Source organism: Chaetodon trifascialis, chromosome 2 (assembly GCF_039877785.1).
Source record: "Chaetodon trifascialis isolate fChaTrf1 chromosome 2, fChaTrf1.hap1, whole genome shotgun sequence".
NCBI lineage: Eukaryota > Metazoa > Chordata > Actinopteri > Chaetodontiformes > Chaetodontidae > Chaetodon > Chaetodon trifascialis.
The window spans coordinates 5,360,612-5,378,911 of record NC_092057.1 but is presented as its reverse complement, the minus strand read 5'-3'; the positions used below and the strand labels follow the sequence as shown (position 1 = coordinate 5,378,911).

The 18,300-nt window shown below is 45.9% G+C and overlaps 2 protein-coding genes across 3 annotated transcripts in view; one reads left to right on the top strand and one right to left on the bottom strand.

The window, feature by feature from the left end:
* Positions 1-246: 246 nt before the first annotated feature.
* tmem184c (transmembrane protein 184C) lies at positions 247-5,358 on the top strand. Its single transcript, XM_070989259.1, has 10 exons — positions 247-866; positions 1,715-1,845; positions 1,934-1,970; positions 2,089-2,294; positions 2,492-2,566; positions 2,669-2,762; positions 2,912-3,024; positions 3,152-3,251; positions 3,442-3,613; positions 3,722-5,358. Exons 1-10 carry the CDS (start codon positions 750-752, stop codon positions 4,030-4,032), a joined length of 1,356 nt encoding a protein of 451 aa, XP_070845360.1. The 5' UTR covers positions 247-749; the 3' UTR covers positions 4,033-5,358.
* Positions 5,316-18,300, bottom strand: part of prmt9 (protein arginine methyltransferase 9) — a 176,799-nt gene continuing 163,814 nt past the window's right edge. Inside the window, exons 1-13 of one of the 2 annotated variants that reach the window (XM_070989218.1) lie at positions 16,754-17,119; positions 16,063-16,262; positions 15,750-15,898; positions 15,402-15,638; positions 15,051-15,218; positions 14,693-14,795; positions 14,204-14,313; positions 13,903-14,095; positions 11,938-12,121; positions 9,163-9,853; positions 8,926-9,079; positions 6,349-6,471; positions 5,316-5,985 (exon numbers count right to left, since the gene is read on the bottom strand). In XM_070989218.1, the coding sequence (XP_070845319.1) occupies positions 5,743-5,985; positions 6,349-6,471; positions 8,926-9,079; positions 9,163-9,853; positions 11,938-12,121; positions 13,903-14,095; positions 14,204-14,313; positions 14,693-14,795; positions 15,051-15,218; positions 15,402-15,638; positions 15,750-15,898; positions 16,063-16,260 (2,553 nt within the window). In that variant the 5' untranslated portion in view covers positions 16,261-16,262; positions 16,754-17,119 and the 3' untranslated portion in view covers positions 5,316-5,742. Of the gene's footprint in view, positions 5,986-6,348; positions 6,472-8,925; positions 9,080-9,162; positions 9,854-11,937; positions 12,122-13,902; positions 14,096-14,203; positions 14,314-14,692; positions 14,796-15,050; positions 15,219-15,401; positions 15,639-15,749; positions 15,899-16,062; positions 16,263-16,753; positions 17,120-18,300 lie in introns of those variants that run through there. The other variant, XM_070989226.1, reaches the window with a different exon arrangement.

Sequence of the window (18,300 nt, the reverse complement as noted above, 5' to 3'; positions counted from 1 at the left end):
AGTAAAAACATCTATTTGGAAGAGCATGACGGAAAGAGTCCTGCTTTCAAACTGCTGGTACACTGAGTTTTTAGGGATAATATCCTGGTAATCGTTAATTCACATTGCCATCTACCGGCGAAAGCACAGATCACAATGAGAATGCAGAGCAACCAAACTAGCCACAAGAGCATCAGATTGGTTAAGAAGACTCTTTTTACCGATTGGCCACTTGGCCACAACACCACCAATCAGAGTCAAGAATGTAGGCGGGACATCTGTGATAACAACAGGAAGTACAGCGATGACTTTTTTGGAAACTTTTATCAACGCTAACCAACTAAAGAATACTTTTAAGTGTTAATTCGTCTAAAAAATCTATCGATCTATGAGTCGGAGTTGAATAATATTGCGTCAGACATTGAAATACTTTGAACGGTTCAGATTAGGATCATCTGCTTTGTTTGTTTACGTGGTGAAACAGATGGCAAGCTAACGTTAGCAACCTAGCTGGTTAAATCGAGTCATATGAGCCGGTAATTATCCAGCAGCTTTGTCCTCTTTAGTGAAAGTTAACATCGGCGGAAAGCGCCAGCGTACATGTGCAGTGCTGTGGGGTTGTCTTTGGTCGCAGTGAGCTGTTGGAAGTGTTAAAATGCGAAGCTAACGTTAAATGTGTCGACCGTTAGCAACGTTTGTCGGTGAGTGAAACTGCTCCGTCGTTGAACCTGCGGCCGCTTTCAAAGGCCTCGGAGCGTCTTCATGTCAACATGCCTTGTTCCTGTGGGAACTGGAGAAGATGGATTCGGCCGCTGGTCGTCGTGCTGTATATACTGTTGCTGTTAGTCGTCCTGCCCTTGTGCATCTGGGAGCTGCAGAAGTCAGAGGTCAGTTCAAACAGCTGATTCATCTCACTGACATGTTGCTTCATTATGATTCAGAGAGCCCTGCTGGTGTGTCACAGCGCTGAACTGGTGCTCAAGTTCAGTCCTCACAAGTTTTGAGGTACTTGTACTTCACTTGAGCGATGTTGTATTCATGCTGCCTTTATTTTACAAAGTCAAAGTCAGGTTTATTGTCAATTCTTCAGATGTACCAGACATACAGAGCAATCGAAATTACGTATCCCACTATCCCACGGTGAGACAAGACATTTCTGACACTAAAGTAAACAGTAAAGTGCAAAGGCACAAAGAACAAAGACAGTCATATCCTAACAATAAGAAGTAGCAGCAAAAAGTTTTACAGCAGTAATTACTGATTACATGGAGTCACATTACTTATATAATATAACTTTTCAGATATGATGCACTTCTCTGCAAAACATCTTCTTGTTAAGTCCTTTTAGACTCTGGAAGTCCTTAAAGTTTTCTCTCGGCAAGTGAGAAAGGGCTCGGGGCTCATTTTTAGACAGGAATGTCCTCAATCCACCTTAAGACACTATTCAAGCATTAATGCATCCATGATAATAATCATAGAAAATAACATCTTTAATAAAAGTGACCGTTCTGCATTAAGAGGACTACTACTTTACTCTGAAATACTGAAGTACTTTTGAAATGAAGTATTTTCAAAATTGTGTTGCTGTTTTATTTGAGTAAAGGATCTGAGCACTGCTTCCACCCCTGACCTAATTTTAATGCAGATAAAAGCCAGAATGTGAGTTTCCCACACTGAAATGCTCAGACGAGTGTGATGTTCACCGTGTTGACTGTCTCGGTGTGTGTAATGACAGGTTGGCACTCATAACAAAGCGTGGTTCATTGCTGGGATATTCGTCTTCATGACCATTCCCATATCATTATGGGGCATCCTCCAGCATCTGGTTCACTACACTCAGCCAGAGCTCCAGAAGCCTATCATCAGGTAAAGATGTCAACAGTCACGTCATCCGTGAACAGTAACCTCAAACTGGTTTTTAAGCGCTTGTGTTTTGGTTGTGTGTGTTTTTAAGGATATTATGGATGGTCCCGATCTACAGCTTGGACAGTGTGAGTTGTGTGTTATGATCAAAGCCACTGTGCAACACATACTGCAAAGCACGTACAGTTGAATGAATGCCTTTGTTTTTTCTAAACTCATGCATCCTCACTGTCCTTCGTCTCGCAGTGGATTGCTTTAAAATACCCCGGTATAGCCATTTACGTGGACACGTGCAGAGAGTGCTACGAGGCTTACGTCATCTACAACTTCATGACCTTCTTGCTCAACTACCTGGAAAATCAGTATCCCAGCCTGGTGCTGATGCTGGAGGTGCAGGAGCAGCAGAAACACCTGCCCCCTCTGTGCTGCTGCCCACCCTGGCCAATGGGAGAGTAAGTTCCCTTCACAACGCTTTTACAATGAGGACTTTCATACATACAATCCACGTGGGAGCCGCCTTAAATGGACACGTGCCTGAAGCTCAGCATCATTGATTAGCTTTGCATTTTATAATACCGCGCTGTTTAGATTTAACCCTTGAGAGATCGGGAACTGTTATCAGTTAACATTCGTGACGCTTCCTCTGCAGGGTTTTGCTGCTGAGATGCAAACTGGGAGTGCTGCAGTACACAGTGGTGAGACCCGTCACAACAGTGATTGCCTTGTAAGCAGACTTCACTCCTCATGCATTCATTTCATTCCTGTCAGTCAGCTTTTTGTTAACTCTTTGTGTTGACGTCTGCGGCTGTTTTCCTCTTCTTCCTAGGATCTGTCAGCTGTGTGGAGTGTATGATGAAGGCAACTTCAGTTCAACAAACGCGTGGACGTACCTGGTCATCTTCAACAACATGTCACAGCTGGTAACACTGCTGCCTTTTTTAATGAGCCTGAGTGTAGTTTGCTTCAAGTGAGGGCTGTGTCTCACATTAGGGCCTTGGAGTACGTTAGGAGATAAGATGAACATAAATTTTTAACTGGGTTTCTCTCTCTCTGTCTTCTCCTGATCTAGTTCGCCATGTACTGCCTGGTGCTGTTCTACAGGGCTCTGCGAGAGGAGCTGAGCCCAATCAAACCAGTGGGCAAATTCCTGTGTGTCAAAATGGTCGTTTTCGTCTCTTTCTGGTAAATCTGTTTAAATTAAATGACGTGAGCTGGAAATTTCTGAACACATATGCTCTTGATTTACATAGACAGTGGCATGGGGTTGTGTTAGAGCTGCTGAGGATGGTGATTTTGTGAACTCTTCTAGGCAAGCTGTGTTCATTGCATTGCTGGTCAAAGTGGGCATTATCTCAGAGAAACGTACGTGGGACTGGCAGAGTGTGGAGGCCGTCGCTACTGGCCTGCAGGTGAGCTGAAGAGTGTCTATTTCAGAATTATTAATGTGTGATAATACCCTCATATCCTGAGTTTGACCTCAGTGCCAGTGGAGTTCATATTATGACATATAAAACCATGTGGCCTCCTCATTGTTTAAATTGTGGCAGTAAGCATCTGATATAACTTTTGTTTCTCACCAAACTGGCTTGTTTCATGCAGGATTTCATCATCTGTGTGGAGATGTTTCTGGCAGCCATTGCCCATCACTTCAGCTTCACCTACAAGCCTTACATCCAGGAGGCAGAGGAGGGCTCCTGCTTTGACTCGTTCATGGCGATGTGGGACATCTCTGATGTCAGAGCAGACATCTCCGAACAAGTCCGCAATGTTGGTAGGTGTCTCCCGGCTGCCGGGGTGCCTGCATGGTCGTGTGTTGTGAGCATCTCTGGTGTATTCTTCAACCTCGATACGAAGCTAAAGGTATTTTTTGTCCTAACAGGGAGAACAGTTATGGGTCGTCCGAGGAAGTCCTACTTCGGCGAGGCGGAGAATGATGGAGAGCGATCTGGTCTGCTGTCTTCAGGCTCCCAGGATGCCATCACGGAGGCGGCGTCCAACCCTGTGTCGCCCAAAGGTCAGTACCAGGGCCTGGGCAGAACCCCCACACCGCACTCTTTGTCAGCCCCCGCTGGGTTCAGCTCTGCCCCGTGGGATGAAGGACACGAGGCTCGACCTGAAGAAACCCTGGAAGAAGAAAGGACCAACCAGAGCAAAGAACCCGCGGAGGCAGATCTCATAGTGATCACCTAGCCTGCCGTTAAGGCTGATGTCACCCACAGACTCCACCTGACGTGGTTGGGCAGGACCAAATTACAGCCTTGCCAGTGTTCTTTCAGACATTACTGGACAGATGCGACGTAGAACAAACTGTTGTTTAAAAGGCAACCAACAAATGCAAAACCAGATGGACCTCTCTGCCGGTGACAGCTCAAGAATGTTCAATGGACTTATGGCGCTAAATCATTTGGATGGATGACGTGCTGTTGTGCATGAGGGTTATTTGGGTCAGTCGGCTCTGCAGGAATGGACTTGAGTTCATTAGAATTGGGAAAGACCAATTTTAACGTGCATCCTGAAAGGCGCACTTCTCCTCAAACAACGCAGCCTCTGCCGTCGTCCTTTAGACGCCACAGAAAGCCTCCTGAGGTCAGAGCGAATCATGCATGTGTACCATTTATTACACGTACAAACTAGTACACTTTCCATGGCGTCATATCAGTCATATCACCACCTCAGATGTGACAGAAGAAGAAAATCCGCTACAGTAAAAGCACATTAGATCATCCGTCTTCAGTCCGAGCCTGCAGGAGAGCCATTTTCCCGTGAGAGGGATGAAAAGAGCAGAAGCATCACATTTTAGGGATGCACATTTAAGAGCAGGTTAGAGCTGGACTGGCTGACAGCGTGGCATCACCACAGAATCAATATTAATATGATTTCCTAAGGGTTTGAGGATACAATAAGCACAGTCCAAGTATTAAAACAATACACATAATTCAGTCTGAAACACTACGATCAGCACATTCTAGTCCGTGCAGCTCACTGTAGAGTTTAATGGGAATTTATTCACTGGTCTTCTCAGATGCCTTGTCGTGTGTGCCATGAAATGAGTCTATCCGGTACATCAATTTCCGTTCCAGGGTCAGTTCTTTTATTATTTGCTCTCATTCATTTTATCTGATCAGACGCTCTCCATCGTTTTTTAGCCTTCAAGCTGGAATAACTTTGCATGTTCTGCACCGAAGCCATTCACCCATCGTGACTTCCGTGGATTCGTGCAGGTTTCGGATCAGTTTGTGTCCGAAAAAGGCGAAACGTATCAGACAAACCGCGTGATCTGCTTCCTGTCCAGCTCCAGAATGTTGCTTCGCCTTACAGGATTTTATTTTTCTAAAGAAAACTGGCAGGATTAAATCAGAGCTGATGTAAACATTTTAATTTAATTCCATCCTCAGACAGCTGCTTCAATAAATCAGATTAACTACATTTCAACTGATTTCTTTCTGTTGTTGCTTTTATGAAGAAAGTGTCACTTTCTTTTATTGTTGCAATGTTTTTATTGATACGGACAAACATCTTTACAAAAACATCTGCGCCCGTAATCAAGGGACAACTGTAATATTTCTCATACTTACAAATATAAGTACAAACTTGAAATGTCCTGTGATCTGAAAGCACAATTTCAAAATAAAAACGTGAAGGGTCACTGTGACAGATTCTTTAGGATCCTGCTTCCCATTGGCACTAACAAGGTTGTGGGTCATGCAGTCTTCTTCTAAATCTCAGCAGAGGTCCAGCGTGTTTGGGAAAAATGACACTGAGGAGGAAGGTAAACCTTTAAATGATCCCAGAGAGGGAATACATGGTAGCTTATGCATTTCCTCATGTGACAATGGCCTCCTTGATTGAGGCATAACATATATAGAAACTAGAGTTGCTGCAGAACTGCAGTGCAGCCGATCACTGCTCCATCGGCCCGGCGGCATTCTCCAGCAGGGCTGACATGGAGATGGTGCTCCTGTGAAGCCTCACAGTGAGGCGGACCCAGTCTCCAGCTCGTACCTCCAGGGGCTGCTGCAGCACAACGGCAGCCTGCTTCCAGTGAGAGCTCGGGCTGAGGGTGCTGACGCTGATGTCCTCGTCCAGGTAGATGTGGTACCAGAAGGGAACAGCAGTTATTCTGCCTGCAGACGTCACCTGGACCTGGGAAACAGGGATGATGCTCAGTCAGGTGTTCTCTGAGTCAGTTATCTGGAAATCACTGGTCCTGTTTTGCTTCAGTTTGAAAATGACACTTATTTCCTGTCGCTTTCGATATTTATGAACTTTGGGGAAATTGCACCTCATGTTCGATCCCTGGATGAATGTTAAAAACACCTTGTGGAGTGTCCGAATGTATCACAAAGCAGTTCAGGGATGTCTGAGATTTTTTGGGATTGTGTGCACCGGCCGAGTCACTGCATGAATTCAGGTGTCAGTGGTTTGCTGCTGTTCTACCACAGCACGTCAAAGTAAAGACGTTTTAACTGATCATTGCAGTCATGACGGTAGCACTCCTCGTCTTACCTTCACTTCTCTGTCAGTGTAGTTCGCGTTGGCATTCATCAGGTCAAGAACAAAGAGCTCCACAAACTCACTGAGGTGTTTGCACTCCAGTGTGGAAAAGTCCAAGAACACATGGACAGGAACCTGAAGGACGCAGAAGACAAACACAGAGTCAGCGAGGTCAAATCTGTAAGGTTTGTTCTCTTGAAGCATTAAGTTTGAACATTTGTCCTCAATATCTCTGCTGGAGTTTATTGACGATAATTCACCACAGCCTCACTTTGAGACAGGAGCATCTCCCATGAGACCAGCGTCCCCGAGTGCTCCACAACATCTGCTTCCTGTATGAGCCTCCCCAGAGGATTACTGATACCTGTGTTTTATGACATGGAGTCACTGTATGTCTACTACTGGCTGGGATTTGTCACTATAGAACTTTTTGACCATCTACTGCATTTTAAGATCCATCGTATTTATTCCACCAGGGCCAAATGCGTTTTCTTACCATATAAATGAAAGTGAAATCTAATCCATGTATCCACTCTGTGAGCCAGCTGTTTATCTGTAACCCTGCAGACAAACAACAACAAACTGGACTGGAAACATAACGTCCTTAGTGGAGGTAATAAGGAACTACATCTAATGAGAATCCCTGAAAGAGCAGAGAGGAAGAGCTGCTCGGATCTGACTGCAATGTGACACAAAACAGGTGCTCCTGACAGGTTAGCAACTAAGGGGGGGGGGGGCGTTCTCCCTTAAAATCAAGGCACATTGCTTCGTTTAAATGAACTTTACGATTGTGGCCACATGATTATTCATCCACATTCAGGTGTAATTCACAGTGTCAGTGGATCGTCACTCAATCGCTGATAAACGCTCAGAAATCTTCCAGCTCTTCAAACCTCGGCAGACGGGCTGCAGACTTGAAAAGCTGAGGGAGGAACCGAAGTGGCAGCACAGAAAGTGTCACTGTTTCCTTTAGCGCAGAACAAAAGAATCTTTCCTCCTCCCTGTCACCGCCGTGCAGACCTCCGAGCCCGCTGTTTGATGTGCTTGATGTAATGTGTACTGATGGATTCAGGTAGGAATGTCTCGGGCCGAGCTGTGCGTTGTGTCTTGTGTGACAGTTGTGCTAGAAAGTGCCCTCCGCCGAGGGCTTCAAAGACAACATCTGGTAAAACAAACGACCGTCCCGTGTGGGGCCGGCGGAATTAGAGCACAAACACGATGCTGGAAAAAAGAAAAAAAAGAAAAAGATAATTTCCAGACCAAATAAAGAAAAAGAATTCAAAGGCAGCTTCTTTAAGGCAGCTGGGAAGCACAGATCAAAGAGGAGAGCAGCAGAAAACAGTCCTGGACCTCAGCACCCGAGTGAAAAACCTTGTTTGACAAAAGACGAACCGACACGGCAGCAAACAAAACAACTGTCTGCGCCGTCTGCCTGATTAACTTTGGCAAGAAGAATCCGTCCTGAGATCTCTGTCTGCAGCTTTATAGCATTGCACCACATGTCAATCATAGTTAACAAAACCCAGAGGTCACACATGTGCACCTAATGGGCGAACAGTTGATCAGGAATGATGCAAGTTCACTAACGGAGCGTGCTGCATGCGAAGACTGTCAATACTGACTGTTGCATCAGGAGCACGAGACAGAATACAAGACACAAGAAAGGGAGAGCTGAAGAGGTTTCTGCTTGACAACATGACTTCCTGTGAACTGTTATCTAATCATCTTGATAGAATTTAAAACCCTATTTAGTTAAAGCACATCAAAATGTTTAACTTCACGAACAAACAAGGTAATATCATCAGCAAACATGACAAAGAAAGACTCTCTGAACAGGCATCCCTGAATCTGGTCTATTATTTACTCCGCTTCAGGAAAGTCAACAAGAATAGAAATTATTTATAGCGTACACATAGAAACACTTCCACTGATACTGGATTTGATCGAATATGATATATTGGCAAATATTAGTTTTTAATCTGAACACATTTGCTCATTAAATAACTGCAAACAGGATGTGTGAGCGGAACAATTTACACGCCAGTAAACATACACTTCTATCACTGAAAACTAATCAATATGTCTGCAATGAGCCACCATCCAGCCAGGCCACTATCGCCGCACTCTGTCACCTGGGAGCTTCTAAGACAAACTCAGCTCTGATTGGTTAGTCAGGCTGTTCTCAGTTACCTGCAGACGATAACGCGGTGCAGTTTTAGGTCATGGTCATGGATGCAGGGGTCAACAAAGTTCAGTGAAAATGGCGTCGTAAACCTCTTGCTGTTGTTTGATTTTCGAGTCACTGACTGAACTGCAGCTGATCAGCCTCTGTGCCCTCCACACTGCGTGAAGCTTATAACCTTTGTCTTAATTCAAAACCTTTTCTGTGAGAATGAAGCACACGATGCGGCTCGTCATCCTTCGCCTCAGTTAAAGTGCCCTGCATCTTTTTCAAGTCCGAGATTTAAAAAAAAAAAGGAGAAGCACAAATCCCTGCAGTGCCCATTAGCTCCGAGAGTAAAGGTCTTAGCGTGCAAAGTGAACGTCATGAATAAGTAGCTACATGCTAGCTGGTGTGGGTAAACTTACGGTGAACTGGTTGATGAAGGGCGCGATGTTAAATCCCAGTGTTGGCTCCTGACCCTGAACTGCACTTTCCAGCAGCAGCGTGTCTGACTCCACCAGCATACCGTGCACCACAATCCTTTGTGGGAAAATACGTCCTCCATCCTCCAGCAGACACCTCGTAGAGATCACAGAAATAGATTTTACTCACTTGCGCACAGGAATGCGAATAAAACCGCAGCTCTGGCCGCCTCCCCTTACCTGGCCAGAGAAGCTTTCTCCATCAGCTTCTGTCTAATGAGGCCACAAGTCTCTACGCAGTCCAGAATGATGGCACTCCACAGCTTCTCCCTGGACGGCCTCTGCAGCATGCCCTGCTCGTCCTCCACGTGGTTGAGCCAGAACTCCAGGTGCTCCTCTGGGATGTTACTGGAGTGAACCAGTCTCTTCAGGACTTCCTGCTGCTTGCTCTTTTCCACGGAGCTGTACGCTTTTACGCGCCCTTGGCTGGCGGCGATGAGGGAGAGCAGAGAGAAGCCCTCCGACACGTCGAGGACGTAGAGCAGGTTACCGCGGTCCGCCGAGTCGGGCTCAACTCCTGGTCCTCGCTCCTGGTTTTGCCATTTAAGCTTCAGCTGGGAGATGAGTTTGGCCAGCGCGCTGCAGAAACTCTGATGGTAATGGTGGTTGTTCAGGAGCGCCATCTCCGAGCACTCCAGCATGCTGAAGTCTTTAGTCTGATGCTGGCCAGTCTGAAGGCACGCCAGCGCGCTGCACAGCTCTGCCTCCGGGTTCTGATTCGACACGGGGTTTCCAGGGTGCTGCGGATCCAAACGCTTGTCCAGGTGGATTTCACAGCCGCCTCTCAGCACGGCGACGCTGCAGAGCCTCAGGTAGGCATCTCGGCAGGAGACTTCGACAATCAGCTCGTCTTGAGGCTTCAGGAGAAAACCTGGAAAGAAGCAGAGAGACACCAGAGAGCTGACCTGAGTACAGCAGACTGGTATGAACTGAAGAGAAATGCAATGGCGTTGGCGGCCAGGTCACGTTATTTTTTAAATTTATTTGATTTAAATGACACTTTTCTGAGTCTGTCTCACCACATGTACACTTTGGGTTTTTTTATTTACACACTATCTGTGTGTTATTGTTTACAAAGTGGAAAAACCTCAGAGCCTGCAACCTGCACGCTGCTGAAAGGTTACCCTGAGCTGGTCGCTAACGGTACGAGCTAGCAAAGCAAGTTCCCCACAACACTATTTCGTAAGGGCACCGTCGCTGCATCCCAAGACAATTGTTATTGGCTTAAAGATGTTTTTTCTCCCCCTGCAGCAGAATGATGACGGCTGCAGCCAGACCTTTCTCCAGAGCTGGCTGCGAAGACGATAATATGACCAGTTTAAGACAGTTTTATCATGTTTTAAGTTCAACATCTGCTTCTGCTGGAACATTTGAAGAAGGGTTTTGTAAAAAAATGTCTTAAGATTTGTTAAGTTAAGTATAAAAAAAGACCGCTCTGGTATTAATAGTAAGGCATCATCAGCTATTTTATCAGTAACACACAAAGATGGCTGATGTGACTGAAGGCTTTATGTTCACCTGCTGTCAAAAGGAAAACTTTTACCTGGAACGGGAACCAAAAAGAGAAACAGATAAAATAAAAATTAAACTTAACATTTATAACGTCTGCTTTTAGAAATGCTAAGCTGGCAGGGGTCTAAGGATAGAGGGCGCCATGTCCTGTGCAGATGAATGACAAGATAAACAAAGCTGACTTGTCCTGACATGGAAAATTTTAAAAGGGTGAAGAAGGGGGAGAAAGAGTTAGAGAGTGAAGCAGGAGATAGAGAGAAGGAAAGGGAGAGCGAGCCCAGCAGAGAAATGAGATTCAGGGGAGCGGGAGCAAGGGGGGGGTGGGGGGTGGGGGGTGGGGGGTGGGGGGTGGGGGCACAGAAAGGATTCCTACAGGAATAACATCTGTTCATGTCTTCATGTCAGCGCGCGGCTCGTCGGAGCCATTTGGGAAAAATGCATATTTATTGCCTATAAGAATTTCATGAACACTAAAGAGTGTCAGAGGCGATCACGGCGCACACGTCACGGCGGCCGGGAAGCGGATGCGGGTGATCACTGGGAAAGGTGGCGGCTCCCCTGACGCTGCCTTCACCAATTAGCGGGGCCGTGAAATGCCGCTGAGCCCCGTCTGAAAGATGACGCGCTGCGACGCCAACTGGAACATGTCACCTCGTGTCAGGGCCTGTTAGGTTCACTGCGGCCTGGCACGACAGGAGAGCAGAGGATACGCTCTGCTCTTAGAGGCATCAGGTTTGCTTTGGAGTAACAGCTTTACGTCGAGCCTCGAGGATCAGAGAAGTGTATTTGGTGCAGTGGAGGATTCCATTAACAGAACGCAGTTTTTACACTGGCAGGTTGTGGACTTCACTGATGATAATTAAGCAATGAAGCATCAGGTTTTAAGACTTTCAGGGAGCCACATCAACTGCAAATGGTCAGAAACTTCGGTCCAAAAGTAACTGGAAGCTGTAGTAAAGTAGTACTGATACTTACAGGCTGAAATATATCCTGTAAGTATCCCTGTCATGATCGAACACAGTTAAACACGTTAAACACTCAGTGTATGTTCGATGACTCATTGCTTTTCCTGAATAACACATGGATTAAACTCTTTTCTCTTTTTCCCTTCTCTCCCTTTTCTCTGCTATTTTCCACCATGTTTGTGAAACAGTGTAAAAACCGAAGCCGTTTCCTATTCAGTACAAATGTCAAGATTTCTGCACAAATGCATCTGATACAAACATCTGAAACATAAAACATGTTAAAGACTGTGTGTAGTCTTCGACATACACTGCCCTCATCTGATGTAACATGGAAATGCATGAAACATGGAGGAGCAGAAGCCATGAAACGAGCCTGGACTCACTGTTACAGATGGACAAGGCTGACTGAACTCAAACTTACAACCAGTAACACTCAGTGTGAACCATTATGTCCTCCGTAGCGTCCCCTGGTACATACCCTTGGTGCTGTGGACAGGGTAGATGGCTTGCTCCCAGCAGGTGTCCTCCTGTGGTCCAGTGGACAGACTGCTCTCCTCGTCCAGGTGGAGCTGGAACCACACAGCCAGGGCGTCCAGCTCGCCCTCCTCAGTGACCGGCAGGCGGATCCTCTGAGGCGCTCTGGAGCTCAGGCCCTCCAGTTCCTGCAGGTGACCAACACGGAACAGTAGAGGAAGGGACGGCGGAGCAGGGATATTAGTAAGAATGGCGTAAGATCAAATTAAGTTTGGCTGTAAAAACAGGTGCAGAAGAGTGCAGTGAGCTGATGGCTGGTCCGGTGAAAAGCTGAGTTATGTAAAGATACTGTCAGTATCATGAATCACAGTCTGATTCTGACCCTGACAGGCTGCCTACTGTGTTCTCAAGCAGCCCTTTAACACAGCAGCAGCGTGGTCTCAGATGCTCCTTACCACTTTGCAAGAACGCTGGGGCTCCTTTAAAACAGCTCAGAATCAGCCAAAATGAAATGGTAATACTCACTGCAGAAACTTTTAAAGCTGCAGTAGGTAAGATGGAGAAGAGAGCAGACTTAGCCTAAATTTTAACCAGCACAAGTTCACATCACTCCCCCTCCCTCTCCGCTGCACTCATGCCCCGCCTCCAAGCCTCTCCTCCCTGCGGCGTCTGCGCGGCTGCTGTGACAACCAGTAACGTTAGCCTTAGCATTGGAAACAAGCTAACTGCCCAGCCGCTACATCGCAGTCGCTAACATACCGTACGCGCTGCTGAGTGTTACTGTAACAATCACCATATTAGCTTCATGGTTATTTGTTGTCTTAGCCGTATATGCTGTTGTTGGCAGCGGCAGTATGGGCAGCTTCTCCTTTGTGATTGGCTGTTGCTCCGCCTTAGCTTTCACTAGCCTCCTGACGCCGCTCACAGAGCTGTTCGACTGAGCGGCAGCTGAGAGCATGAGCAGAGGGAGGGGGCGGTTCGCAGCGTGTGTGAGTAGTGATTGACAGATGTCAGACACTCCCTCAGATGCTCCTCTGGCTCTGATTGGTTGTTTTGTGTCGGGGGCAGTGGATTCTTGCAAATCACAGTAGGAGCAGTAGGTGAGACCAATGGCTGTGTTGTTTTTTTTTCACAGATTACATGTTTCATGTACTGCTGTCTGGGCAGAGGGACAGTTTTAGCAAAAATGACTTTTCTACAAGTTACCTACTGCAGCTTTAAGGCCTGCTGATGTCCCAGGCTTCATTTGAAGCCTGAGGATTAAAGGTGGTAATGCAAATAGGATCTCAATGTGATATTATCTCCATCTCTTGAATGGAAAATTGCAGAATATTTTTCAGTCCTGCTTATTTTCATGTGAGTGGGATTGAGACACAGTTTGAAGCTAACGTGGAGCACAGAGTCCTGACTGGCTGAAATACAGTGCAGAGCTCTTAACTCTGAACACGGCTCTGCTGAAGCAAGTCTGGCTCCCTGATTCTAGACGCAGTATCGCACAGAAATCCCTCCTGCGCGTGTGTGTAAACATTCTCTGCGATGAATATTGACAAATTATCCTACAGGTTCTGTCTGGCAGACGAGCGCCGTCTCTCCAGTCTGCCAAGCGTGCACTGGGAGCTAATAAATCAGGCAACGATCCCTGCAGGCCTGTACTGTAGCTACATAATAAGCGGGCGCTGATGTACGATATTTTAGCCTGCGAGGCAGCCAATGTGTTCCATGGGACCGACAGACATATGGTCAGGTGAATTAATTATTTGTCTCACAGTTACATTGTTCTGCTGGACTCAAGGCAACAAATACACGTTGGCACATTGGGATTTCTCAGATGGCTGCATATCAAACACAAAGAACATGCAGAAGTTCAGTCTAAACACTTTGATAGTGGCTGAATTCACTCGATTATCACATCGCTGGAAGATATACAGGATGTTGAGCTGGCTGACGTTGCCTTCCTAATCGGGCTCACCTGCACGTTGTTGAAATCTATGTTGAGGGCTGTGAATGGCTCTGTGAGAGGTTTATAGCCCCCCGGCAGCCTGCTTAGCCTCTCTGTGGTGTAGGGCTCCATGGATTCATCCGGCTCAGAGCTGCAGCTCACCGGGCTGCGGAGCTCCCCGGCTGCAGCCATGGACAGACCGCCCACCTCCGACACGCAGAGCCTGGGGGACAAACAAACAGCGAAGTCGTGATGCTGTGTCAAAAAACACCTTCTGCTGTTTGTCTCTCACAGCCAATCAACAGGAATTAAGACGGACTCCGTGGCCTACCGGTGATGCCTGCGGATCTCGAGGCACTCCACGGCCATGCCGAACACCGTGGCCCCGGCGGGGATGACTCGTCCTGTCGCAGACTGTTCCTGGAACTCATTCTCGCCTCTCTGTAGGACAAGAGACACGTGCTTTTAATGAAACTACACATCACAGCTGTGAAATGTCACAACTCAGGTATCATGGAGCTCCTGGAGAAACACTTTTTGCCATGAAGACCATCATTAGTTCTGTTCTCTGTGAGGCTAAAACATCCTATTGACTGAGGTCCTCCAAGCCTACATCCTAAAACAGCTCTGGAGTCAGCATTTAAAACTCCATCCAGATTTCTGAAAATTCTTAGAAGAGGGATTTTCAACCCTGTGTATCAGCTGTAAACAGCAATAAATTCAGGGTGCTGAGAATTCATAGAAATGTTAATGCTGGACTCTGGCAACTGCAGAAAAAGTTCTGCTTCCTGTTTGTGTTTAATAATGAAAGGTGCCGCACCTGTGGAGGCAGCAGCAGGTGGTTCCAGGCATGAATGAGGCTCTCTATGATGCCCTCTCCAAACAATCCTGCATCCACCGTCTCTGTCACCACCAAGGAAACCCTGAGAAAAGACAAAACATCGAACAGAAAACCGTGAAAAATACTGCTTAGCTCTTAAACACGAGCACACATTTCAAACCAGCACAAACAAAGACGATGTAATTTAGACGTACTGTTGTCATGCATTATTGTTATGCATTGTCATTTTTAGGTATTTTTAGATATATTTCATATGTGTTGTTATAAGCGCGTTATTGTAAAAGACAGCTTGCTCTCAACGGCTGTCCCCGCCTCAAGAATTGACTTCAGATTGTACCTGCGTGGGATGTCCTTTGGCACTTCCATCTCCAGAGATTTCATATGGAGGATCCTGATGCTGCCATCCATCCCGTTAGCAGTCACCACCTCGCAGGCCAATTCATACATGGTCTTCGACAGTTCGCAGGCGTACACCTCAGCAGCCCCCGCCTTCTTAGCACACATGCTTAACAAGAGAGAACCAGGAAATCAGGACTGTGATACCCGCACATTAAAACACAGCTCCTACTCATGCTGCAGCCAAAAGAATAAACGCAGCGTGGGTTTGTGTCGATCAGGAATTCTAGCTTACAACTAAAAAGTGCACTCCATCACTACAACTTCCAAAATCTCAATGAAAATGTCTCACCCAAGGATCCCAGTGCCAGTACCTATGTCAAGCACAGTGCTGCAGCCGCTCTGAACAGCCTTCTGAATGGCTTGCTGGTACTTCCGGTTCCTCCCGTGGTCGTTGAGCATTAAGAAGTGCCAGCGCTCCACCAGCCAGTTGGCCACGCGGTAGAAGTTCTCCCTGGCTTCTGGATAGTCTGGTCTCAGCTTCAAGGCTTTGTGGAAATGACCTGCGGCTTCATCTCTGAAGCCCATTCTGGATGCAAAGAGGAGCCACAAGACAGTAAAAAACAAAGTGTGAGCAGATAATTCATCGGAATAATGCGACGCTACATTATGCTCTGTTGATGCAAGATGAAGGTAATACCTGAACAGGTGTTCACCCATGCTGTTCAGGATGACCTCATCAGCAGGAAACAGCTCCAGCGCTTGTTCGTAACAGTCAAAGAGGTCCTGAATGCGGCCCACAGAGTCCAGCTCCTCTGTCCATTTGAAGAGCGTGAACCTGAAGGACTCCTAAAAGGGACACGTCACAACATTCAGCTCCAAAATTTAACATCTTTCTACTCCGCGACAGTAAAAGCAGACCGCCGCCGGAGTGATTGTGGCTGGCTACGTGAGCACAGTGTTTGGCAGTGAACGTGGGCAGACAGGTTTTCAGGAGTGTAAACAGTCATTACCCTCGCAAAGTCCTTAAACACCGGCGCGAGGTTGAGGACAAGGAGGTAGTGCACAAACGCAGTCCCATAATCTTGGCTGAACAGGCACTGCTGGGCGCTTTCTAGGGAACTGGAGACCAGCTCGTTCCTGGCGGGGTCCTCTCTGCGGCGCCTGCGAGCCCTCCTGCCATGCTTCGGCCGTGCACTGGCATTAGGCATCCCTGGCAGGAAAAGGAGGGTGGAGGTCTGTTAGGAAATGATTATGTCTGATACCGCTGTACAGATTGATGCCACTTTTAATAGGACAATAAGGTTCCACACATGACTCTGTACTGTATGCTCCACAGGCTAACGAAGCTGATTTGTGCCAAAAAATAAAAAAATAAAAACATTTCTGAAAACTGTAAGAATAGTCAAGTTTTATATTTCTTAGTTACATTTTGGTCCAAATTTGGACTTACTAAGTAGTTAGAATTATGAGATATGGATCATAATATGTCAAATTTTTACTTATATACATGCTCACTCTTTGCCATTCCAAATTTTTTAGAAATCTGTTTGGGCTACATGGGCTTCCATACACGCCACGTCAACATAAATATGAATATTAGATAGGTAAGCAACTGTTAATTACAAGACAACGTTCAGAAAGGCACTTTGAACAAAATGCTAACTCCTTTACGGCCATTACTGTTAATTAATGTTGACTTACTGTATGTTGTTTGGACCACAGGCTGCGGCGTGGGACACGAAAGCTCTCTGCTGTTTAATTACGGTGGCGTTGCTAATTTTGCCATGAGGCAAAACGTTAGAAATACGGTTCTGTCCAGTAAAGTCGTTAGCATCGCTGTTAGCAAGCCTTAGCATCCAAACGTTAGCTCAGAGGATAAAAGCTGTTCTGACAGCCGCTACGATGAGTTAGCTGCATGTCAGAAAATCACCCCATCTGCTTATATTCACGTAGTAACGGCTGGGTGTAGATTAAAACTGTAAATCACATTTCTGCTGTGGATCATGCGTCGTTTACCGTTAAACTGAAACGCGTCCGTGCGGTAAAACTGCTCGGAAAGAAACATGTACCGGGACACAGTTCCACGGGCTCAGTATTAACTAAGCTTATCATACTTGAAGTTACGAACAATGCGCAGAAAACATCGCCAAAAATTATTTCGGTATTTGTTCACAAATGACGCTCCAGTAAATGTTTACGCCTCAGATTTGTGGGACGAAATCAATCGCAGATGAAACTCGAAGCACAATCAAAGACTATAAAAGATAAAGATAGTTCCCACCCCTACCAGCCCTTACGTTTTTAAAACGTGTATATGAATTATTTCATATGCTTGTACCTGCGTCCTGTGTTTTGCATGTGGCATTCTAGTCAGTCAGACCCTTAAATACCTATTATTTGTTCATGTTTGTCCGCTCTTAAATGAAATGCCATCATCATTGCTGTAGACTGAGTCATCTGTTCTGAGTGTTTGAGATGCACTTACAGGAAGTAGCTGATGGTTGCTTCACCTTGTAGTGATATCCACTATTTGTCTGACACGACTGATTGTCTGACATAACCTTGGTCAGTTTATAAGCAGCACTTTCTGGTGCTGTCATTTCATTTTGAGTTGGTCTCTGGTGTTCTTGATGGTTTACCCTGTCTGTTAACCTCGCATAGAGCCACAGACAACGAAGGATCTAAATAAGACTCACCGACTTTCCTGTTTTTGACCTTTTGTGGATTAAATACTTTACTGTGATAATGGTACAGTTACTGAAAGCTGCAGAATTCTGCTCTCTGATTTGATCTTTTCCCCATCTGCTCCTCCAGCACTGTTCAGTTTCAGTGAGCACTGACGTTTAGTTTTTTAGATGTTCATCAGCTTTTTACTGTCCGTGTTTTAATGTTGAAATTGAAGCAATTATATGTATTACCTAGACATCTAAAAATTGAAGCAAATTTAGTTTTAACATAGCTTTCTAGGAGTGGTGGACACGAACTAAGTACATTTACTCAATTACTGTACTTAAATACAATTTTAAGATACTTCTCTTGAGTAATTGTATTTTCTGCCACTTCACACTGCCACATTTCGGAGGCAAAAAAACGTGCTTTTCAATCCACTAAATTTATGCAACATCTGGGGTAGTTACTTTAGAAATCAAGATTTTACAAACATATAATGAGAATATGTGCACTGTTATTGATGAAACAACCCAGCACCGTATATACTAGTTCAAATTAGCACTACTCCTACAAGTTAC